Raw genomic sequence first — 26,326 nt, forward strand, 5'->3', positions numbered from 1 at the left:
CTTGGCTGTCCCCATATACCGTGAATTCTTGGACTATATTGACCTGCCCTAATGTGCTTTCCTTTGCTCTTGTCTTAGTTTTAGTCAACATAGTAAATTCAGGCTTATTTCTAATACGATAATATGTCTGGGCCTGAATTTTTTTGAAAATTTACATTGAACAGGTGAGACACCATTATTAGCATTTTCTTTCAATGCTAACCATATAATGAACCAAAGGAGGAAACTTTGTACTCTCAAGCATACATGAATTATTTTATTTGGTGGCAGTGTTACACTAGTCATTCTTTTAAACTTGAAGACATCCCTCTCAGCATTCATATATAATGAAATTAAGGCCCTCACTGATATGGTTATTCTACGTACATACTAATCATGTTGTTTAAGAATAGCTTTTGTGAGGTATAGTTGTCTAGCTGACATATTAAACTTTGCCAAATCTTAATAGGTATACCATAACAAAATTTCAAATATCCATATACCCACAGACCCGTTACCTCCTTCAAGACAGTGAGTGTGTCTATCCCTCTAAAAGTTTCCTTATGAGTTTTCACAGTTCAGCCTCCCTACCCTACACTCCTGATGTAGCTTGACACTCATAGCACCCATGTTTTATGTGTCTATAGATGAGTTTGCATTATCCATATAATTCAATAAGATGTGTTCCTCTTGTCTAACTTACACCATTCAATATTTTATATCTATTCATTTGCAGTGTATTAATAGCTTGTTGTTACTTTTGCGATTAAGTAGTATTCTTGAATATGTATTTATAACAATTTATGTATGTCAATATACAATGCATGTGGATACTGAACTTGGTTTTGTCTTTTGAGTTTCACAAATGATATGAATGGTTTGGACCAAGGATTTGCTGTGATCCATGCTCTCATACAAGAGGGGGCAGAATGGTTGGTTCATGGGGCTGGTAAACTTGCACACGGTGGACACCTGCCAGTGTTGAGCCATCTTCCATTCTCTTTTGCCATCTATCGGGTTTCCTCTAACCTGCATCTTTGCAGCATTTGATGTGACAGGGATTTTAAATTTTAAACATTCTGGTGTCTGTGGAGCAGCATCCCTTTTTGCATTTTCTTAGCATCAAATTTCCTTATGATTCTTATTTCACAGTTGTGCATGTAATATTTCAACATTGCTTCTCCAGGTTCTATGACCTTATTTCTCTACTGAGATTTCATTTCTTAAGCATATATAATAAGTCTTATTGGTTTTTCTTTTGCCAATTATATTTTATAACCATTGCCTAATGTTCTATTGTGGCTTTCATGTTCTTCTCCTTACTATGAAAAAATAATTCATATTAATTGACCTGCCAGAATAATAAAATCTTTTAAAAGTATCAGAGAAGATATAATATTAAAAAATGTGTAGAACACCAGACATCTATATAGTTTTATTACAACAAAAATGGCAACTATTTGATTTGAGGAGTGGGTGGCTGCAGACCAGAAAACAAATGCAGTTAGGAGACGATCTGAAGCTAATCTGAGGGTGCAATTTCTGAACTACTGGAATATGTGGAAGTTAATGTGATTCTGTGGAGACACAGCGGGGAAGGCAGCATCTTCGTGTTGTGAAGCTTTCAAGGAAGAGCGAGGGGTGACTGCTTGGTGCACCAGATGGAGGTACTTCAGAAGCCATATCAGAATGGGAGCCCGCAGTCCATCTGCAGATCCAGAACAACACTTAGCAAGGAGGACATACTAGTAACAGTGGCATGGGGGCCAAAATGCAGAAAAGGAATGGCACATAAGACTCTAGAGCTTCAGGACTGCCAACGTTCCCTCTGGTTTCTGGACCCCAAACGGGTAATAATGTAAGTTTAGTGCAAACTGAAAAAAAAAATATAAAACACCAATTGGAGGCAGTGATTGACCTACAATAAACTGGATCACTGCTTTAATGACTTTCACATTGACACAGTCCTATAATTTGACTTTTTGATTACTTGTTTCAATGGACAAAATAAAAAAGACAAGGTGACAGATGAATTACAATAGATATATTTCCAAGGTGACAATGTATGGAAATTTTACTCCTAAAAAGTTGAATCAATCCTGCCCCCATGATTTTACCTGTTGACACAGTGTCATCTTTAGAGTTTGTAGCACTAGCCTGCCTAGCCCGGCACCTGTGCTTTCTTACACCTTCCTCACAGCACACATTGAATCTTTCTTCTAACCTGTCAGTTTGTGACTTCTTGTTTTCTCCTATGCTCATGTTCTGAAGAGAATGACCTTGAAATGCCCCTGCACCCAGAGTACACCTCTTGCTTAACTTGTCCCACTTCCTCTACCCTGCCTTGGACTGGGTCCTGCCATAGTTTGGATTCCTGCTGTATCACTGACCACTCCTATCTTTGATCACTGGCTTCCTTTCTTCTGGCACATTCTTCATAGCCTACCACTATGCTGAAGAATCACCCTTTCACAAAACAAACAAACAAAAAAGCATACCAAGTATTTACAACATGCTAGAAAACAATGGAGACCACTAGAATGTTCTCTCAGTTCCAGAAACTTGCCCCTCCAACTCCACACTCAGGGTTGCTAGCTATTGCCCTTTGTTCCCTTCTCCCTTGAACTTCTGAGACAAACTTTTTTTTTGGAATCAGTTCATTGCCACAGTGCCTGCTTTCTCATAATCCTTTGCACCCTAAGGAGCCTCTTCTAGCCTTCACTGTGACTACTCTGCTACCATACTTTTCAAGGACCATTTATGGCTTCCATATTTCCATTGATGATGAATTCTATTGCTCTTATTTCCTGCAGACATACTATGCGCTATGATAAAATATTACTCTTCCTTTTTCTTTGAGACAAGGTTTTATGTAGCCATGACTAGAGTTTACTGTGTAATCAAATTGCCTGCCACATACACAGTCTCCTAGGTCACTGAAGGTGCTAAAGGTATCTTGCATACAATTTACCTCAAATAGAACTGATGCTTTTTCAAAAGAAGAAAAAAAACACAAAGCCCTAAAATGCTGTTGTTTTCTCTCAAGTTTAACAAATCCTTCAATAGCACTGATCTTGTTATCTAAGAAAAAAGGATTCTTTCGAATTTTGTTCCTCTGTGTTTATAGAGTATAAGATATTTGATATTTTTTAATGCCATTCTCCCCTCTCCATTCTCATTACTGACTTTAATTTTATCCTGTTTACTGGCTCTTTGAAGATCTCAAGAGCAACAAAAATGGTCACAAAGACACTGACCAAGATACTCTGAAAGAAGCCCAGATCCAATAATACCACAGCCTTGGTGAAGAGTTACATTCACCTACCGCTAAAGTCATCTTGTTATCTCACCAGGGTCGGCCAGACTCACCCTGATCTATGCATCATCCGGTAATTTTCTAACATCATTCATCCTCTTATCGTACACAATTGCTGATACCTATTAGTGTGATTGCAAACACGTGTCTGGCAGAACATTGCTCCTGCAGTAGTGGAAGGGTTTATTTAATTAAAGAAGTGTGGAAACACCTAATTAAATGTCCTTCTTGAACTACACAGAGTTCTCAGGGCTTGTGGGCATTGTGCCTTTCTTACATGGGGACAAAGAATGAAGAATGTCAGGTTGCAGAAGAGTGATGTTAGCTCTTTACTTCCCTAAGGTGTTTCTCCAAGGAGATGGTGCTTCAAAGTGGTGCTTCTTGTTTTCAGGTGCAACTTTCCTCTAAAATCTCTGCAGTGCTTTTGCCTTGGCCATTCTTCCACCCTTGCTAGTGTCTCAGGGACAATCCCTGGAGCTGATTTCTCCCTTTCCACGCAAACAGTTTTTTTCTGAGACTATGTGCCAGCTAGTTTTAAATCAACTTGACACAAGCTATCATCATCTGAGAGGAAGAAACTCCAGTCTGTAAGATTTGGCTGTGGACAAACCTGTAAGTCATTTTCTTGATTAGCAATTGAGATGAGAGGGCTCATCCCATTGTCAATGGTGCCATCCTTGGCCTGGTGGTCCTGACTACTATACGCACACTGAACAAACCAGGGAGAGCAAGCCAGTTAACATCAGCTCCTGCCTTTAGGTTCCTGCCTTTCTTGAGTTCCTGTCCTGAGTGTATTCAGTGATGATATGGAAGAGAAAGGTAAATAAACCTTTTTTTTTCCCCAAGTTGCTTTTGGTCATGGTTTTTTGACACGGCAATGGAAACTCTTACAGTGACAGACTATTGGCTTACTATATACAACTCTACCAGCAATTAACCATTCTTGCATAATCTGACTATAAATTTCTTGAAGACAAGCTTTGCTTCAGATTTCCTTTAGTTTTTTCACAGTATTTAGTAGATGATTGGCAAAAAAAATTAATAAATACAGAGTTTGGGGGAAGGTGGTACAGGGTTAAATCCAAATTTTCTTAAAATATCATGTTGGCGTCATAAATATTAATTATATCTATATCTGTTTGCATGAGTATTAAAATTTGGATTTCAGATATTGGTCATGTCATAGTAAAGAGAATTACAATATTCTATCCAAATAACTTCATCATTACACCATGCTAAGAATTAAGAGACATTGCCTTCCATCTTGGTTATGATTATCCATCTTTCTTTAATTTGCTTTTTGTTGCTGTGATAAAACACTCTGACCAAAAAACAATTTAGAGGAGCAAAGGGTTCATTTAACTTAGAGGTTACAGTTTATTATTAAGAAAAGCCAAAGCAGCAACTCAAGACTGGAGATTGAACCAGAAGCCATTGAGGAATGTTACTTAATGGCTGGCTTCCAGGCTGACCTTTAGCTACCTTTCTAATGCAGACCATGCCAACCTGCCTTGGACGGTACCATCTGAGGTAGGCTGGGCCATTCTACATTAATTGGCAATGAAGAAAATGCCCCACAGACATGTCTTGTACCACAATGGATGCATATGATGGGGGCGGTTCTTTAAGTGAGGTTACATCTGCTCAAGCGTCTTGAGCTGATAACCAAGATTGGCCATCACTCACACACACAAACGCACTATATATACACACATATACATATGTATATATATATATATGCACAATAAAGGTATATATGTAAGATATATATATATGTATATACATATATATGTTTGCCAGCATACATAAGTTTAAGGGTACAGTTCCCATTCTCTAACAACACATCAAAATACTCAGTTGAAATAATGATCAGTTATGAAAAGTTTCAGAACCATAACAAATGTCATGTCGTTACTACTTAGTAAATTACTGGAATATGCTTACAGTTTTTTTCTTTTTTTTAATTTTTGAAGAGCAAGGAACTGATAGTTGAGTCATACCACCCTACAGATCCTAAACTGAAGGAAACATCTCAACAAAATAGAAAAGCACACAAAATGGAAAAGCCATTTCCAAACCTGTTATAGGATATAATTTCACAAGTTGTAAGACACTTTTATGCTTTCAAATTAAGCTCTCAGTTTCAAAAAAGAAAATGACAGAGAACCATTTGGCTCTTCAATCAGTCTTGTCTAATCCAAACCACCTATAACGTAAGCCAAAGAAATGACTGTATCAATTTTTCACAGAACTTGCAAGTAGCTGAAATTACAGGCAAGGCCCTTCTCCTGATTAGGTTCACGGGTGCTTTGGATGGCATGATTAAGGCCCACGCTGCATTCTTACTTTTAAAAACTCACCTTGTTTCTGAATCCTTGACAGGGTGAATGATTTCCATTTCCCGTCATTATGGTTTTGATTGCTGACAACGGAAGCCATTCCTGAACCTAGATCATAGCTGACTTTTATGTGTCCGTCACTGAGCTCTACACTCATGAAATCTTTCTATTAATAGAGAAAAAATACACCAGTGATGAGATACACAGAGAAATATATGGGTACTCATTCTTTACGGGGTTTATAAAAGGGCCTTATGGCTAGATTGCTGCATGTGTCACTTTGTGACAGAAGTACATTTCTGAAATAGAACTAGTGTTACTCACTGTAAATTTTTTTTTTTTTTTTTTTTTTTTTTTTTTTTTTTTTTTGCTTGTGAGTGTGATGTTACAGTGCAGATGGCCACAATCAAATTCCTGGGACATATTCCCTCACGATGGTGGTGCAAAGTGGGTTCTTTTGAAAATGTATTGAGCAAACAAAATGGCAAGATCCCTAAAAGAATTTACTAAAGAAAGATCAATCTGAGAAAAATGAGGCAAAGGAGTATTTGGAAATAACTTTCAGCTTAGGATTCCCAAATAAGGAACGGAAGCTAGATTTGTTGCTATATAATTCTATCCTGGGCAAATAAATTATCACAGGATAATTCTTATAAAGAGTTATCCAGGGTGTGATACTGCAGAGAAAAAAAATAAAAACTAAATTGTATTATGATTAAATCATCACTGAAAATACATAAGCACTTGCCATATCATTCTTTGCTACCGCACAGCCATTATCAACTCCCTTTAGGTTTAACTGATAACTTTATCAATAACTAATAATTATATCGGTATCCTTCAAAAAGAGAAGCAAATACATTTCCCATTCTCCATCTTACCAGGTCTCGTGTAGCAAGATACATCAGTAGAGCACTTGATGAAAATGTCCGGAACTTGAACATGACTGTGGAGATGTTGGGGTACCAGCGGATGGGCCGGCTCACCAATGCATAACCTTCTCCATCGAACTGAATAGTCCCCTCACTGTCTTCCACTTGCGGGCTGAAAAGAGATGTTTCACACCAGTTAGATCCATTTTGTTTGTCATCCTTCAATGAATTAGACTGTTCCCTGGATTGGATGGCAAGCTATTGCAGTACTGAAACTATCTCAAACATGCCAGGTATCCTTCCTGCTCCTACCTCCACTGGCCACAACCTTAGACCCCAAACCATAATCCCTTAACTAGACTTTCATAAGTATTCTTAGGCAATCATTTAAGTAGAGTATTAAATCATATTTAAATACTTCTTAGTAATATTTGTGTACACGGCTAGAATTTGAGACGGACTCAATCTATTATGCCACTTCCCATCTACATAGGACAGTAGAATAGAGACCCCCATCTCAAAATGATCACTATCGAACACACTTCCTTTGACAAGTTAAATTCAGGCAATAAAAGATGCCTGTATTTCACTTTGTCCTTTTTAGTTTGTGTTTGTCATTAGTGTATGACTCTGAGAGATTGTCCAGAAGTTATGGGCCCTTACCTATAGCAGGGTCTATGCTAGCCCTAGCCCAATTGATTGCAATAAACATTTGTAGGATGAAGGACACTTTCATATAGCAAAATGATTCATAGAGAATATATGTTCAACATTTGTTTAATAATGAAGATTAAGATAAATCTTATAAACACAACACTTGAAAGTATTTGTTGTTCAGATGTAAGTTTATCTCATCTATCTATGTATCTGGATATTTAAATATTTAACAATACAGCCATCTACCCAGCTACTGACCCACCCACACAGCTGATCATTTATGTATCAGTTGTGCATTCAAACCTGTTCTTTTAGAACAAGTCTGATTGTGGGAAGAGTTTTAAAACTTTCACTAGCTGCTTATTAGTCTTCATGTAAGCTTTGAAATTGGGGTATCGTATTGTTTTGAGGGTAGAGGGGCTAATGAGAGATGTGGTGGTTTTGTCATAAGATAATTGCCTTAAAATGTTATTTTCATGAAATCCTGGCTAATGAGATAAAAATTATGGAGCGTAAAACTGAGTGTGCGGTTTTGGAAGAGCTGTTTCACACTTGTACAAGTTGGCTTGCTCTTGGTTCCTTGTTAGAGAGGATTAAGACCCTAAGTATAGGATGCTTTTCTTTTTCAGTGTTCATAAAAATTCTTAACTTTGAAACTGGGGGACTAAATTAGCTTATTAATCATGCACTTGATAGTGAGTAACTTGGCTGTTAGATAGCGAGTAACTTATTTAGGCTTTCATCACGATAGCACAGTAACTTCTGGAGCACCACACTAAAAATAAGAGGACGTTGTAAGAGACTCCCTACATGTCCCTACATGGCAGTTCTCACTTACCAGAGCTTTGCATAGCGTCCTACTGAGGTACCAAGAACATCACAGAAAAGGGCTGTAGGAGCCCTTCTTATCTCCTTTCTCTGTGCTTCGTCCGCAGACATTGCTACTTACTGACACCTTTAACGTTACCCAAGTAACAAAACCTCACTGCAATAATTTCTTGCGTCCCAATTTTATCTTCTTCTGCATGTGGATTAGCTAGCACATACCCCGGGAACTGCAGTGGGATCTCACAAAAGCCGTTTACTGATTCATGTTGGAATTTTCCAAGGGTGACATGAAAGTTTCAGTCACTCTCAGATATCTCACGTCCCAACCAACTCCCGCACCAATGACGTTAGCTCACTCAGGCAAAAGACAGCTTACGGGAAAGAGCTTTAGGCTGGAAGTGGGCAAACACATGGGTGCAGAACAGCCAGCCACCTTCACTCGACTCATCACCGATGTTAGTCAAAGGGGATGCCGGCTTTGAATGAGTAACGTTGGGGTGAGAAAAGTTAGTTCGTTTAAGTATATACTATAACATTCCAACATGTAAAACTCTATTAGATGTCCCTGTCCATTTTATTCATACTTTCAAAGGAAATGTAATAACCCTTTTATACAGAATAAACACACAGTACCTTATTTTACCTTTTATTTCTGTGCTACAGCTGAGTGTCTGGTCAAGTCAGTGCAGAATTACATTTCATTGTAATTTTAATTTTCAATTAAATGGATTTCATTTCTAGAAGATTTTTGTATTTTTATCCTAATGTGACTTTTTATATTTAAAAAAATGAGTTATTTCTTCACTATTATTCTAAGTATTACAACAGCCACACACTTAATATTACTTACCTAAAAGTGAAGCTTTCTAAAAACGATGTTCTCAGGTCTCTATGGAAAGTTTCCAGCCTACCTTTGAGAGACTTATCTTTTATCTTTCCCATAAAGTCAGTTTTGTCATTTGAATTGAATGATTGGGTCTTTATGTAAAATTGTGACAAAGCTTTCTCAAAAGAAAACAAAAATGCCAATACACAGAGTTCTATAAATATTGTGGTTACAAATATAAGGTCACAAGGGTAAACAGTGCTGGAGATGACCACTTAAAACTTCTGCAACGATAGAATCAAACCACATAAAATAACAGCAGCAACCCTAATTAAAATAAGGCAAAAAGATACTTTAAGAAATCCTCAAATATAGAATTATTTCTATAAACGGAGAACTTTACTTTAAAAAGAAAAGATGCTCTTGGCTCCTCTCTCTCAGTTCCCATATGCCCTTTGCTCCCTATCTCTTCTCTTCCTCTCTCATTCTCCATATCCCCTGCTCTCATGGTCCAGTTCACTCTGCTCCCTGGTTCCATCTGGACCCTTCCAGATGCCTCTGTCTAGTTTATCATTCTACATCTACAGTGAAATGTCCTCAGTCATTAAAGAAAAGCGGGGAGTAATTTGGAAGCAGGCAGCATAACTATGGTGGCCTGGTTAGGTTTTTGTCCTTGACATTAGCTGGAGTCATTTGGGAAGAAGTATCAACTGAGAGTTTCTGAGAACAAGATTATAAGGTGTTTCCTTGGTTAATGGTTGATGTGGGAGCGCCCAGTCCATTGTGAACTCTTCCTCTCCTGGGCAGGTCATCCTGGGTCTCACCAGAAAACATGCTGAGGAAGCCACAGGGAGCAAACCAGGAAGTAGTGTTCTTCTGTGGCTTCTGCTTCAGTTCCTACCTCTGGCTTCCTACCCTGCAAGAGCCCCTGCCCTGCACTGTCCTGTGAAACTATAAACTGCGATAAACACTTTCTTCCCCAAGTTGTTTTTTTTTATTTTTTTGCTAAATACTTGAAATTTATTTATTTTTTTATTATTATTTTTATTTTAATCACAGGCCATTCACTTGTTTCCCAGCCGTAGCCCCCTTCCTTTTTCCCTCCCAATCCCACCCTTCTTCCCTCTTCTCCTCCCTGCCCCCTTCCAAGTTCACTGATAGGGAAGGTCCTCCTCCCCTTCCATCTGATCCTAGCTTATCTTCAGGACTGGCTGTAATTTCCTTATATGTGGTTTAGCAAGGCTGCTCCTCCCTCAGGGGGAGGGAAAGCTCAATGAGCCAGTCATTGAGTTCATGTCAGAAATAATCCTTGCCCCCATTACTGGAGTAGGAGAAAACAAGTAACAGGACAGGAGCCTACCGCAGAGGGCATCAGAAAGACTCCACCTGGCAGTGTATCAATGCGGATGCTGATGCCAAGCCTTCGGCAGAGTGCAGGGAATCATTTGAAAAAAGGCGGAGTTAGTATGACCTAGAGGGGACAGGAGCTCCACAAGGACCAAATATATCAGGATACAGGAGTCTTCTTTGAGACTGTTTCTCCAACCAAGGACCTTGCCTGGATATAACCTAAAACCCCTGCTCAGATGTAGCCCATGGTAGCCAAGTTGCTTTTTTTTTTAAATAATTTATTTTTTATATTAATTATAGTTTATTCACTTTGTATCCCACCTGTAGCCCCCTCCCTCATCTCCCCCTAATCGCTCATGTCCCTCCCCGGCTCCACTGCTAGGAGAGATCCTCTTCTCCTTCCATCTCACCCTAGCCTATCAGGTCTCATCAGGACTGGCTGCATTGTCTTCCTCTGTAGCCTGGTAAGGCTGCACCCCCCATGGGGAAGTGATCAAAGAGCCTGCTACTGAGTTCCTGTCAGAGACAGTCCCTGTTCTCATTACTAGGGAACCCACTTGGAGACTGAGCTGCCATGGGCTACATCTGTATGGGGCTCTAGAGGTTCTAGGTCTGAAAAGGCATTAGATGGTCCCCCAAGTTGCTTTTAATTATGCTACTTTATCATCAACAATATAAGTCCAACTAAAATAGGAGGGTCAATACTGCAAAGGGGAGGGCTGTCGTCAAAATGTATCATGGTAGAGAACTGGGCTGTGAACACCAACTCTGTCTCAGCTCTTCACAATCCACTTGGCAAACATTTTTATTGGACTTTCACACATCATTGAGGCTCATCGCAGAGGCTACCTTCTCCATAAAGCAGATATCCAAAGTTAAACTGTATACCCCTTCAAAGGGATTTTTTTTTCATTGTGCTTTATATCTTAACTATTTTATTAACTTTTTCTCCTTTTCCTGGTGATGGGTCTTTTGATGAGTGAGATTGAACTGAATTCTTTTTAGTATCAGAAGGTTGGAGGTGTGAAGGCCGTAGATAACCCACTACATATGGACATTTTTTTACACAGCTGAGAATTTGATATTTGATAGTAATCAGGCGTGTTCAGCCTGATTATGGAGTACATGAAATCCATGTATTCCAAGGCAGCTATGACTATGAAGCGACACATTTATAGATAACAATATCATACTACAAATATCAAGTGGTTGGATAGTTCTTTGAGATTTCCTTTCACTGCACGTGTTAATAACCTTCTAAAAATTCCAGTTAGAAAACTAAAAAGAAAACATTTAGCATGAGTCTGGACCTCACGTGTCTCAGGCTGGTGTTGAATTTATGATTTTCCTACCTCTGTGTTCTTAGTGCTGGGTTTGCCTTCAAACCTGGCATTATATCTCATGGTTTTGGTTGAACTGAAAGAGTTCAATAGACAGTTTTTCATATTCTGTGTTAATCTGTTCTGGATAAAACCATCTTAAATATGTCAGACTGTCTTGCTGCTATGTTGATAGGTTTGTGATACTAGAAGGGCTTGGTCATCAAGACTTTCAGAGATGTTTTGGAGTTTATTCCTGTATGGTACTGTAGAGATATTCAGAAGAAAATTCAAAATGTTCTCTGCTGTGTTAATTGGGTTTGGGATTTTGAAATGCCCATACGCTCATTAAATTAGAATTGAAAAACAAACTCCTTACCACTTCTGAATTCTTGTGTATATCACATTAATTCTCCAGGTATTTAATATATACTTTAGAGTTTTACAACACTTAAATTATTTTTAATCAAATGATTAATGATTATGTATTTATGTTGAGAAATTCCCTACTTTCAGTTTATTATTTTTATACTCTCTACTCAGGTTTATATAAGATTCTCTTATTTCCTACATTGCAATGTATGCTGGATATATATTAAAATCCTGTTTGTTCTGGACTCCTTCTTACTTTTGTTGATGTGTAATATGGTACATCTTTCTGGACTGACTGGGAAGTCATTATCCCTCCTACCCTAAGCAGCATCTCAGCGTCTTCTGATCATGCCTGTAAGAACTTGCAGGCCCTCACATGTCAATTTGAAAGGTCCTACAGGAAAAGTAAACTAAGCTAGGTTTCTATATGTATGTTTAATCAGTTTGGGGAGTTCTCCCCTTATAAAATAATAATTTTTACTAGAGGTCATTAATAGATAAGCAAATTCCCCTGGCCATGAAGAGACATTAGCAGAGGAAGAGACTAGTCTTAACTGACTATGATTCAAATCTTCATCTGTGCAGATTTTATAAAAAACAAAACAAAAGAAAACAAAACACATGACCATTAAATGTGTTTAAGGACACTTTCAAGGTCCTTGGGAAATGCCTGCACAGGTTGGGCAGGGATTTTGGTAAATACACCGTAAGCACAACCAAACCTGCTCTACCTTGGGACAGATGGATACAGAGTAAAATGCAAATCATGTGATGCACAGAGCAGACCTTCTCATCTCAACTCACCTGACGGTGCATCCTTTGCAGTCACCCTCTTTCTCTCGGAAGTTCCACAGACCTATAGGTTTGTTGTCAAAGTATGTTTCTCCCATGCAGCCAGTGAATGTGACCACGCGCACGGCATCAGCCTTCTGCAGAGAGACATGGGGAATTTGTTAGAGTTAAGGAGTTTATGAATTATTAGCAGCCGAAGGTAGAATAGCTCTTATCTGTTTTGTGTTCCAATCTTCTTATGGCCATATTATGCCCTCACAGCTACTACAGGATAGGTCAAAAATGAAAAAGCTCAAATATTTCATCAGTGGCTCCTGGTTATCTTTTATACACTACCTAAAATGAAACTCCATTTACATGTATTATCTCCATTAGTAAAGGCAATTTCCTTTCATGTCTTCTAGTGATTTGCTAAAAACCTCTCTGCAATGTACAGGCCTTAGATTCTCAAGTTTCTTACTTAAAATGATGTAGTATTTATATATTTCATACTTACATCATCCCATAGTCTTCAAATGATCCCTAGATGACATAATAAACCTAAAGCAATATAATATAAATTCTGTGTAATTAGCTGTCATACTATATTATTTATTAAAAAAAAGGCAAGATAAACATCTGTATATTTTCAATGCCGGAGCAATTTTATTGTCCAAATATTTTTCATTCTTCATTTGTTGAATCTGCACATGGAAATCCCATGTTAACTTGTGGCAAAAAAATAAATGACTTCCAGCTTGTAACCAGCTAGCCATTGAGCTACTTTGTAGATGCCTATGACATGGGATTATTGTGAGAATTAGATTATTTCTGGTCCTAAATCCAATGCCCTGTACAGACAAGTGTGTGTTAAGAATTAGTCCATGGATACTGTTTATGTTGGGCAAATCTGACCCATAACATACTAGGATGTTTTCTCCCTTGAGGTCATGAGAGAGTTCACACAGAGGTCTAAATGATGAATGGGAGAACACATGAATAAATTAAGCTGCAACAGTGTTCATCTAAGGCAGTGTTTCTCAATCAACCTAAAGCTTCTACCCTTTAATTCAGTTCCTCATGTGGTGACCGCCAATCACAAAATTTTTGTTGCTACTTCATAACTGTAATTTGGCTGCCATTATGAACTGTAATGTAAATATCTGTGTTTTGTGATGGTCTTAGCCCTCTGTGAAAAGTTTGTTTGACCCGCAATCCAAAGGGGCCACAATCCACAGGATGAGAACCACTTATCTAAGGTTCCATTCCCTGCCAGGTGGCCTCCAGGTCAAGGGAATGAGGAGAAAGACAGCAACTTTGCAGGAGAGGACTACATACACCCAGGCAGGTTTTGTTTGCTGCTATCCCAGCACAGGGCGTGGAATCTAAGAGAGCTTCCACATAATTATCTGTTGACTGTCAAGTCTGATGTCACTGTCGTAGAGACAGGTCGTCTGCTTGGTGAACACTACAGTCACAAAGGAGGTTAAAGACCAGATGCAAGCTAGAGAACCTTGTTTAAACACTTTTTGTTTCAACCACAACTTACTATAAATAAGTGGCATATTTGGCTGCCTGTACCTGTACTGTGCCTAGCCTAGTTGTGGTGGTTGCTGGACTGGCTGCTTTTGCGTGTCAACTTGACACAAGTTGGAGTCATCAGAGAGGTAGAAGCCTCATTTGAGGAAATGCCTCCATGAGATCCAGTTATAGGCATTTTCTCAATTAGTGATCAATGGGGAAGGGCTCAAGCCATGGTGTGTGCTGCCATCCTGGGCTCTACAAGAAAGCAGGCTGAGCAAGCCATGGGGAGCAAGACAGGAATCAGCACACCTCCATGGCCTCTGCATCAGCTCCTGCCTCCAGGATCCAGCCCTGCTTGAGTTTCTGTCCTGACTTTTTTCAATTGTGAATAGCAGTGTGGAAGTATAAGCCAAATAATCCCTTTCCTCCCCAACCTGCTTTATGGTCACGGTGTTTTGTCTGAGCAATAGAAACCCTAACTAAGACAGTTGCCTTTACTGTCAATAGCATTTAGGACCACCATAGAAAAACACTTCTGAGTGTGTTTGAGGATACTTAGAGATGAGATAGAGCAGGTTCAGGGTATTATGGCCTCCAACGAGGGTATTTTTAGGATGGTGCCATCTAATTGACTGGTGTCCAGGTTAGGTTCCTGTCAACTTGACATAAGCTAGAGCTATCTGAGAAAAGGAATCCCGGTTTATGCCTTCATCAGATTGCCTGTAAGGCATTTTCTTGACTAATGATTGATTTGAGAAGTCCCAGCTCACTGAAGTTGTGTCACTGCAGGGCAGGTGGTCCTCCTGGGTTGTACAAGAAAACAGGCTGAACAAATTCTGGGGAACAAGGCAGTAAGCAGCAATCCTCCATGGCCTCTGCTTCAGTTTCTATTTTCAGGTTCCTGTCTTGCTTGAGTTTCTGCCTTAGCTTCCCCCAGTGACAGACTATGACAGGTAATCTCAATAAGCCCTTTCTTTCCCAAGTGACTGTTAATTATGGCCATTGTCACAGCATCAGAAAGCGAACTAGGACAAGTGTGGTCCTGGACTGAACAGAAAGAAGAATGCAAACTGAGCACCAGCATCTTCCTCCTTTTGCTTCCTGCCTGTGAATTAGTGTGAGAAACTACCTCCCATTTCTGCTGCCACAGCTTCTTCTCCCCTCCATGATGGCCGTCCCCTCAGACCATCAGCCAAAATCAACCCTTCTTAATTTGTTTAATTTGTTTTTGTCACCTATTTGCTCACAGCAACCAGAAGAGCAATGGATATGTGAGCCTGCCTTTATTCTGAATTATCTGGAAGAAAAAAAAAAAAAAAGAGTAGATTGAGATATTCATGAGCAGTTGAAGTGTTCTGATCATAGCTTTAGTTCTAACATAACAACATGAATCTCTTCCCAGCACTGAGCCCAGGCAGAGGAACTGGGTACAAGGGCCACACATGTTAGTGAGACAGGTCCTCGGAAATCTGTCAACAGCTGGGCCTCTCAGTTGACTAGAGATGGCCCATTCTGCTGTGGCTTGTACTTGCTTTTTAAAATCTGCCTGCATCCCGAGATGCCAAACTTTAGAAATCTTCCTGCTCGTTTGAATTTTTTAATATTTTTTATTCTCATTTTTATTAATTATAATTTATTCACTTTGTATCCCCCCCTATAGTGCCCTCTCTCTTCCCCTCCCAATCCTACCCTCTCTCTCCCTTCTCCATGCATGCTCCTCCCCAAGTCCACTGATAGGGGAGGTCTTCCTCTCCTTCCTTCTGATCCTAGTCTATCAGGCCTCATCAGGAGTGGCTGCATTGTCTTCCTTTGTGGCCTTTAAAGCTGCTCCCCCCTAAGGGGGAATTGATCAAAGAAAAGGCCAATCAGTTCATGTCAGAGACAGCCCCTGTTCCCATTACTATGGAACCCACTTGGACACTGAACTGCCATGGGCTACATCTGTGCAGGTGTTCTAGGTTATCTCTATGAATTGTCCTTGGTTGGAGTATCAGTCCGAATTTTAAAGCAGTATATATGTTGGGCGCATGTTTGTAGCTTTTGGTTTATAGTTTGGCTGTCAAGAACCTCGGAACTCTTGTAATCCAAGTAATTTCTTAAAGTTTTCTACAGATTTCCTTTGTTTATCTGTTCTTTTTATCTGTAGTGATAACTGTATCATCATCATCATCATTATCATTACCACCACTACTACCACCATCATCATTGCCATCATCATCATCACCACCACCACCATCATCATAATTGAGTTTGGGCATAGAGGTGTGGCTTGGTTGGGAATGTACCTGCTGTGTAAGAATGAGGACCTAAGGTTGGATCTACAGCACCTACAAAAAAGTCAGGCATGGCAGCACACTGTAACTCAAGCACTGGGCTGGGACAGAGACAGTGGAAAGCCATATTTGAAGACATCCAATGTCTGCTTTTAGTTGTTATACATATATACACAACTGCATGCCTCCCTCCATACACACAAAAACATACACATACACACAATTCTTAAAATTATTAAAGTTGTAAAAACTATGTTGTAGGAAATTTTCATATATTTTAAACACATGGTCTGACTCTTTGCTGTGGGAGTGAAACAGCGGGATTAGGACTGGTGACCTCTCCCCCTATGTTCAAATCCAAACCCTTTGACCATGTAACACGGTAAAAACATTCAAGTTCTCTCTTCTTCAATATCCTTAATTATGAAATAAGGAGCATTTTAGAATCTACTCTGCCATGGCCTGAATGTCTACCTCCTCCCCAAATTCTTATATTGAAAACCTTACGTTCAAGCCAGGTGTGGTGGTGCATGCCTCTAATCCCAGCACTGGGAGGCAGAGACAGATCTCTGTGAGTTCCAGGCTAGACTCGTCTACGGAGTGAGTTCCAGGATATCCTGAGTGATGTAGAGATCCTGCCTCAAGAAACAAGCAAACACACACACACACACACACACACACACACACACCCCTAACAGAAAACCTTACCCTCAAGATGTCGAAGTTTGGGAATTGGTTAGATTAGGAGGGTGGGGCCTCTATAAATGGAATTAGTGCCCTTGCACAAAAGGTCCAAGGAAATTCATTTACCCCTTCTCATATGGGAGCTCATAACAAGATAGAGGCTTACATGCAGTAAGGACTCTGACTAAACACCAGCCTGCTGGTACCTTGATCCTGGACCTCTCAGTGTATAGAACAGCGAAGAATTTGTTTATTGCTTTCACACTGAGTAGCCAAAATACATTAAAGTATTTTTGTTGTGCCATGAATATTGAATAAACCATGTAAATTGTTTAGACTGTAACTTTGCACATAGTGAGGATTATAAAGTATTATCAAAGTTTCTGACTGGATCTGTTAACCTGAAAGTGAGGCACATGTTCTCACTGTTCTTTTGTGGTAGAGAACACTGAAGCTCATGGGGTTAAATTTGCTGAAGGGCATATAGCAGTAGAGAAAAAGAAATCCAACCCAGGTATGAATTCAAAATTCATTGCCTTGTGCTACTTTTGTGTTGCCCTATTTTTAGTTTAGGAGAGCGAAAAAGTTGTCTATATGACTACATATTACTCTGTAGTTCTATGGAATAAAGATGGTTTTACAGTGCAGCTGTGGAATCAACTCCCGTATTTTAGAGTCACGTCCTTTGCACAAAGCAAACAAATTAGTTTCATGCTCTATACCAGCCGAGTTCTCAAGAATGTGGGGTCATCCTGGCTTTTCACATTTTTTTCTGACTGGTCTCATCCCAGGCTGATTTTGACAAGTCGAGGATCATCCATTATATTCGGTTGTGTTCTCACCCACAGGTCGTTTTTCAACACCTAATTCCATCTAATCAACATAAGCTTCTTTCAAATGCAAGCACTTTGCAATTGGAAATACACAAGGACTTGCCATGAAGCAATTATGAATATTAAGTGTATTGAGGAGAAGCGCAACTCAAAAACTTTTTAAAGCAGATTATGATTCAAAAGTATATGGCCTCTATAATATTTCCTGAAGACTCAAAAATCTTTTAATTAGATGTATGAACTTTATAGCTCTTCACTTTCATAAATCATAAATTGATTGCAAAAATGATGCATATTTAAGAAACACTTTGCTTTTGAACTGACTGAGGAAAAAATGCCCTCTCCCAGCAGGATGTCATAGTTAAGAAATAAACTACTATTGAAGTCCTACAAATATGGTGCTTCCAGATTTGAACGTTCACAACTCAAAGATGGAAGTTCTGTTGGGTGTTATGACACATGCCTGTCATGATAACAGCAGGGAGGCTGAAGCAGGAAAATTACAAGTTCCAAGCAGGACTGGATACACAATAAGAACATTTCTCAAAAAATACATCATAGCAAAGAGAAACAAAACACCGAAGAAGAAAGCTCTTTAAATCGATTTCCTAAACTGAAGTTAAGAAAACATGGACAGGTGTTTCCAGCCTCTCCACGCCTTTTCTCGGTTGTCTGTAAAGGGGAGAGAAAGGAACAGCTTATTACCTTTATCTTCCCAGTCAGGCCGCCAACAAACAGCATTGCATTTGCATCTACATCCAGAATGGTATACCCTGGAGGGGACACTGAGTGGTAGGTACTGGGCATGATACTGGCTTTGGGCCCATCCAGAGCTCTCACAGAAATAGATCCGTTTCTCCCCGTTCTTCAATCATACATGCGTGTTGAAATAAAAGGGAAGAAAGTACAGAAAATGAAATATGCATCGCATTCTGTCACTTACAGATTTCGAAGACATAAAATAGAAAGCGTCATCCTGGATAACTTCAGTGAACTGTGTGTTGAGGTCCAAGCATTCTGAAGTCATTACTTTTCCAGCCAATGCAAAGATCTGATATTTGCTAAGTAATTACCATAACATTCAAATGGGGAAAGAATAACACAAGCCGATTCTGGGTATGGCCACTGAGAGGAAAGGACAGCAGCAATTAGCTGATGGAAATATTACCGATCGAAAGGAAAGCATTTCCCCTTGTTGCTTTACATAATAATTTGCTGTTCTATAAGACATGAAACTTAAACAAAGTTTATGACTTCATTTATTATTTTGTCAAATTTAATTTGGCAAGCAGAGTCCAAATGGGCCACCCTTCCATAGCACAAGCTGCATAACTTTGCCTAAAATTCCATATAATGGATCTTAATTTGCTGAAGTGGTCTTCCCAGAATGGTAGGTCTTGTTGTTTGTCATATCATAATGTATAGAGTGCAGTAGCTTGATCTGCAGAGTTGTGTATACAAATTTGTAGAAGTACACTTTTAAAGTCAGCTTCAAAACTTTGAAAGCTATTATCATTTCATTTCATTTTCTTTTTTTTTTTTAATGATTGATTTCCATGAGCTGTTAGATATGAAAATCTGGTCTCTTCTGAGACAAGCAGTCATAACAAAACGTCCTTGTCATATCCCAATCCCTGCTGTCTCACTTTGGTAAACTCTGTCTTTGAGGAGGCATTGCTAAGTAAAATATGTGGGCACAAAAGAATGCATGGATTAACAAGGCTTCCTGAATTGAACCTCCTTAAATGGAACTGTTCTTTGTGAGAATAAATGTCCTTAAACTGAATGAACTGGATGAGGTGCTTAGTCATCCCAACACTAACATGGATGTGAGCAGAGCTTTACTCTTTCTGATCCCCCCCTCTTCCTCCCCTCCCCCTCTGTTGTCTCTCAATGTCTTTCCCCCTCACACACATCTCTTAAAAAGAACTAAAATTACCGGTTTAAATTAAGTATGCTTGTAGACATTTGTGTATGTATGTGCTGGTGAGCATGACGGTATGAATGCTTTCAAGTGTGTAGATGAACATGTATGTGAGGCTCCATGTGTATGTGTCTGTGCATACATGTAGGTGTCCAAGGTTGGCAATGAGAGTTTTCCTCAATCATTTCCCATCTTATTCTTTGAAGGACAGTCTGGCAGTTGAGACCAGAGTTCACTGATATGACTAACCTAACTAGGCCATTCACTCTAGGAATCTTCTTCTTTGCCTTCTGGGTGCTAGAATTACTGCTGGCCACCACACCCAACTGGCATATATAAAGTCCTGGAAGTCTGAACTCCAGTCCTTATGCTTGAACATCAAGTATGTTATCTACTTAGCCATCTCCCCAGCTCTTCTTTCTTTCATTTTACTGTAGAAAAGTTAATCCAATCTAAACTGAGTTAAATAGTTTGTATCCCTCATATAGGTCCAACAATAAACAGTTTCCTGGGTTGATCTTTCTCTGATAAGCCTGAGGTCTTCCTTAATACAACCTAATGACTATGGAGAACATAGTTAAGTATTATACATTCTACTTAAAATAGTATGGATGGATTCATGTTAGATACCAGACCCAGTATTTTGACATAGAATAGGCCTGGAGCTATAGTTGCTGTGGAGACTACAAGGGGATCAGAGTACACAAAGATAACGATGACACTTTTTATGCCCTGGCGTCTGTTTAATAAGAACAAGTAGTTGTATTTTTTCTTTTTTCTCTCTTCAGATGAGTTGAGATGTTTGAGAAAGCTTTTCTGGCCCCACACTGGATCTTATCAGAAAACAGATTAAGAATATAGAATTGGAATGGTTTCTCTGGCTTATAACTTGAATGCATCTCCCTCCTAAAAGGCATGACAGATGAACCTTTACACACATTAATACCCATAGCATGTAACCTTTGCGCGCATGGACACAAATACACAGCTACACTATTGAAAAACAGAATTCTTCTTGCGATCTAATAATTTACTTCAAAACCTTGCCATCTAGCTGTCTTTATTCTCCACTGAGAAGTTACCTGGATGCCTCAATGCGGTACCAATATGAGTCATCGATGGTCAAGTCTGGATACTCTACACGCCCAACTCCAGATCCAACATCCCAGAGGAAGCTGACTTTGCCTTTTCGCATTTCTATAGCAAGAAAGTCAATCTGGTTCAAAGAAATGGGAAAATAACACACTTCAGAACAAAGTACTCTGAAAGAGGAGGGCTATAGAGTATTTTTTTCTTTTTTTTTATGGAGTATTTTCCAATGATATGTAACATAATTGGACTGAGAATTCTTCATAGCTATACCTTAGATATGAAAATCTGGTCTCTTCTGAGACAAGCAGTCATAACAAAACGTCTATAATATGCATAACAAAACCTCTCTATAATATGGCAACAAGATCAGAAGCGGTGATTTTTTTTAATTTATTTTATTTATTTTTTATTTTATTTTTTACATTTTTTTGTTTATTATTATTAGTTACATTTTATTAACTCTGTATCCCAGCTGTATCCCCCTCCCTTATTCCCTCCCAATCCCACCCTCCTTCCCTCAGCTTCTCCCTGCCCCTTTCCAAATCCACAGATTGGGGAGGATCTCCTCCCCTTTCGTCTGGCCCTGTTTTATCAGGTATCTTCAGGACTGGCTGCAAAGTCCTCCTCTGTGGCCTAGCAGGATTGCTCCCTTGGGGGTGGGGAGGTCAAAGAGCCTGCCATTGAGTTCCTGTTAGAAATAGTCCCTGTTCCCCTTACTATGGGAAACCAATTGGTTATTGAGCTACCACGAGCTTCGTCCAAGCAAAGGTTCTAGGTTATATCCATACATCGTCCTTGGTTGGAAAATTTTTAACACAGGGTGAGACCGACTCCCTCGTATGAATATCTAACAATAAGTTATACCACAGCCAGTCTGTTTAGGCACCTTATTCACCTTAGAACCTTCCCATACACAACAAGTTAAGTCGATTTTGGTGTGTGAGAGTTTACAGCTGCAAACAAAACTTGTGTAATTTCTGTTTGAATCATTAAGTTCAACAAACTTTAAGAGTTTGCCTTGGTTAGAATTTGTGTACAGTTTGTTATTCTCACTTCATTAACATGAAAGGATATTATTATTTCTTAATTTGAGAATAGAAAAATACTTTTTATTCTAATTAGACTTCTTAAACAGCTAGAGCTGAAAATGTAAGGCAAAATAAATATTAGCATACTGACAAATAAAAAGAAATGTGCCTAGACATGGGAACAAATTGTCACCTGTTTATATTTATAACTTAACTAGAAGTGCAAACATTCATCAGCTAAGCTTCTGAGATTTCAGACAGGAAAGGCTACATTAGACAGTTTAGGGGTTCTGTTGCTAGATTCTATATATTTTCTTTATTGCTTAACCTTTGACCTCTGTTCATGCACAGAGGTCTTTTAAGAAGATCAATATTAGACTTACAAATTTGGCACTTCCAAGATAAAAAAGGAGATTGTCAGCAACAGTAGTCTTGACATTGACAACGATGTTATTGTAGCTTCCTTTCTTGATTTCTGGCTTGTATGTGCGAATACAGTCACCTCCCGAAGACACAGATACTTTGATCTTCAAGAAAAACAAGATACAAAACCCTATGAAACTCTGTCAGTAAATCTCTCTGTAAGTCTGAAGTACATCCCAAACCACGACAAAGCCACCAAATGACTTCTTTGAAGTAATTTTTCAGCCACCAAATAGTATCATTACATCTCCATATGCAGATATAATTATGTTTTGAATAGGCAAGATGCAGAGGATTAGCTGTCCCCTAGCATTTTGCCAATGATGTGCTCATGATCCTCTCTCTTGCTTGTGAGGCTGCCACTGTTTTTGAACCATGCAGCTAACAAATTCCCACCTTCATAACAACAACAAAAAAGCTGAAGAAACTTTTCCAAAGGGGATTTTTATACAAAACAAATGGAAATAATCGTCATTAAGGTTATTTGATTAAAAAATTTTTAATTCAGATTTCAGTGATTTGGCTATCACTTTAAGAGGAATTCAGCTTTTGTTTAGTTTTCAAGAGGGTATTGCCAGCCCACCCATGCTCTTACAGTTAAAGGATGCCAAGCAGAGTGTGTTCTAGATCTCCTAAAATAAGAATATTAATCACTCCTCTCTGAATATATATTTCAGAATAAATTATACTTCTTATTAGGTTACTAGAAGATGAGATGGAAATAATTTCCAAATGTCTGTCACTACTAATACATATAACAGCTCCTTTTCCCTTTGAATAGTACTTCAAAAATTACTATAAATTACTAAGAAAGGAATTCTTGTGTGAATAGAATGGCACTGTTCATGCCAATTTTCACTTCTATTAAGGAGGCTTCGTTCAGTCACAAATAGCACTATTTGATTATTGGATTTAATTTCTTTTGGGTCAGGTGCAGAATCACCATCGGTGATTGCTGCTTTGCCGGTTGATAGTGATTGGCAGGGAGAAGGGAAGATGAGAAGCCTACTTTGCCACTTGTTCAGATGTCTAGCTTTGGGACGACCACTAGCCCTTCCCTAGTTGTGCCTTCCTGCTTGTTCATTTCTTTTTTTGCACTTTTTGCAATTCATGTAGTTTTCCGACTTGAGAAAAACTATTGTCATCCACAAGGAAAACTCATGGAGACTCTGAAGAAGGTTGAGTTGGCCACCAAACCCTCTCTATAATATGGCAACAAGGCATCTCCCTTTGCTTGTGAGGGTAGAAGAGCATTGTGGAGCACCTTTTCTATGGAAGAGGAAAGCCAGCTGGAGAAGGGACTAGATGCAAAATGTTTCCAAAAAGGAAAATGAAGGAGCGATGTTTGGCTCTAACAAACAGAGACATTTGGGGGTCTTCTGGGCAAAGAGTAAGTCTGCTGATTCTCCTGTGGACCCTACAGACACCTGTGTTTGCCAGGGGTCTTCTCATTTGTTCTCTAAGCAAACTGTGTCTCTACCCAGAGCAAACTTCCGCAAAGACACAGGCTTTGTGTGGTGGTCTGGATTTTCAGGGATCTAAAAAGCCAACTTAGATTGTATTGTGTTTTTGTTTCCTGCAAATGTGTGATCTACCTTGACAATGGTTCAAGACTAGGAGACACTTTGGATCTCAGTATATTTGTTTTGTCTTTTATAAGCTGCTCTTAGATGTGTGATTTCTAGTCTTGGTTTTCCCCTACGATAGAATTTTCCTTCTATATGAAGTTCTGTGAGTAGTCAAAGCAAAGTGAATTACAGACATCCCGAGCCAGAAAATGTAAAGATTTTACCTGGGTGCTAGTGCTATGAAGCAGCCATGCAATTTGCATGGAAAAAAAAGTTATACAGCAGAAGAGCAGCGATGCAAAGACTTATCCAAGGGTCAGAGATTAAAGGGATAAAGAAACAAAAAGGAAAGACATCTACTAGAGGGCAGTTAGACAAAAATGCAGACATCAGATATTTTTTTTAATGTTAAAAGAAAGGTAAAATATTCAGTGAGCTTTAAGAATCGTCAGTGAGTGAACCAAAATCTTCATGAGAAAAGACTGTGGCATTGAACAAATTTAGTATCTGAGGCAGGTTATAAGTGCCATTGATATCCTAAGAGGATCAAAGAGAACAAGAAATAAAAGATCTGATTGTAATTCCTGAATATTATTAAATAGTAAATGCAGCCATCCCTGGCAGAAAACCATATGCAGAATCATAGAGGGTCTGATTCACAATGAAAAGTAACTGTGTGCAGTGTGTTTTATCTGTACTTCATAAATGCTTTATAGGCATAGGTCTGGTGCCATGCTATCACTGGCTAAATCATAAAGTCATGTTTCTTTAAAGAACTCAGTTAAATAATACGCCTTGGCTATGGTGTAGGGATACATGGATATGTGAAATATAGGGTGATAGGAAGAGTTTGAGACCTTGTCTACAAAACTGAGGAAGAAGTAACAGATCATACAGCTCGGTGCACCAGAAGGGATGGTGGTGGTGCCAAATGGGGAGACAGCACCCATGTGAACAGACAAAGCTTTCAGCTTGGGAATGCAGGCCATGAGTGTGACCGCTTAAAAACCAGGCTTACTTAATCTTACAAAGATTTGTAACCAAGACATTCTGTCAAACACTTTCCATACCTATAAAGTCTGATTCTCTAAGAAAATGACAGTGTTATTCTCATATGCCAGGGTAATCTTGCGAAGTCACTTGCTGCTCCTCCCTGGCCCCCTCATATAAAACCCTTTCGGACTTGCTGTGGCCTGCTTTTTTCATTTAATAACTAACTAACTAACTAACTAACTAACTAACTAACTAATTCTCTTTATATCTTGAACACAACCCCTCCCTCCTCTCCTCCCAGCCCCACCTTTCCATCCTCTCCCCCCCCCTTTGTTTTAAAATCCCCTGAATACCTGGAATATTAAGGCAGCCCAACTGTTTACATCTATGTCACAACTACAAATTTATTCTTATAAATACCATAGGTTTTGACTTCCAGTGGGTGTATGGCTCAGTAGTAGAGCATTTGACTGCATATGAACAAGATGGCTAAATCAAAACACAACATTCACACAGTTTTTTTTTTTTTTTTTTTTTTTTTTTTTAAGAAATCTTTTGGAAGCCTATCTCTTTCAAGAGGTGTGAAATTTCTGAAACACAAGTATCCAGTTGTGATGTTTGGTTCTCCCAATCACTATATTCTAGTGTAACGTCATGATAAGGCTTATGAAGTCACCACTAAGAAGTTGGTGTTTCTAAGGTGCTCCTGGCACAACATTTCCCACCAGATAATCACAACAAACACAATTAAACTTTGCTGCACAGCCCAGTGCTCCTTGTACTGGATTTGGGCTGCCCTTTCACCTGGTCATTAGACCATTCATTTAAAGACAGCATAAGTTACTCAGTTATACAATCAACAAGCTGAAATAACCCCTTTAAAATAAATGCATTTAGTTCCTTAAGTAGGAAATGTCTTACCTGGACTGGTAAGATAGGTCAGTAAGTGGGTAAAGGTTTTTTTTGACAGACCTGACAACCTAATTTTGATTGACAAAACAAGCCCTGTGCCATGTATCCAGAGAGCTGCTGAAGCTAGGCAGTATATGGCAGGGCTGGAGTTTGGCAAGGATGCTCTGAGAGCCTACTGCTTGGATGAGTGAAGGTAAAACCTAAATTGCAATGGAGACTCCAGGTTGTTAGACAGACATGTCAGAATCTTGAGGCAGCAACATAAGCTACTGGAATAGAGGAGAGCCATAGAGAAATGCTGTGTGTGCAGTAGGGGGCAGAGCTGGAGGAGGAGAGGGATTACCCAAGCCTTTTATACCCCAGAATATTCCATCATGAATGTCAGATGCTGGTCATACAGCTGTGGAGTTTACTCTGCCCTGTTGGGTTTCTGTCTTGCCATT

At 39.1% G+C, this 26,326-nt stretch overlaps 1 protein-coding gene across 1 annotated transcript in view; it reads right to left on the reverse strand.

Annotated features, from left to right (window-relative positions):
* Positions 1 to 26,326, reverse strand: part of Lama2 (laminin subunit alpha 2) — a 591,463-nt gene that overhangs the window by 44,056 nt on the left and 521,081 nt on the right. Inside the window, exons 45-50 of the mRNA XM_060373445.1 lie at positions 22,371 to 22,514; positions 20,950 to 21,083; positions 18,649 to 18,808; positions 12,663 to 12,787; positions 6,516 to 6,678; positions 5,656 to 5,800 (exon numbers count right to left, since the gene is read on the reverse strand). Coding sequence (XP_060229428.1) covers positions 5,656 to 5,800; positions 6,516 to 6,678; positions 12,663 to 12,787; positions 18,649 to 18,808; positions 20,950 to 21,083; positions 22,371 to 22,514 — 871 coding nt within the window. The remainder of the gene's footprint in view (positions 1 to 5,655; positions 5,801 to 6,515; positions 6,679 to 12,662; positions 12,788 to 18,648; positions 18,809 to 20,949; positions 21,084 to 22,370; positions 22,515 to 26,326) is intronic.

Source organism: Meriones unguiculatus, chromosome 20 (genome assembly GCF_030254825.1).
Source record: "Meriones unguiculatus strain TT.TT164.6M chromosome 20, Bangor_MerUng_6.1, whole genome shotgun sequence".
Classification (NCBI taxonomy): Eukaryota; Metazoa; Chordata; class Mammalia; order Rodentia; family Muridae; genus Meriones; species Meriones unguiculatus.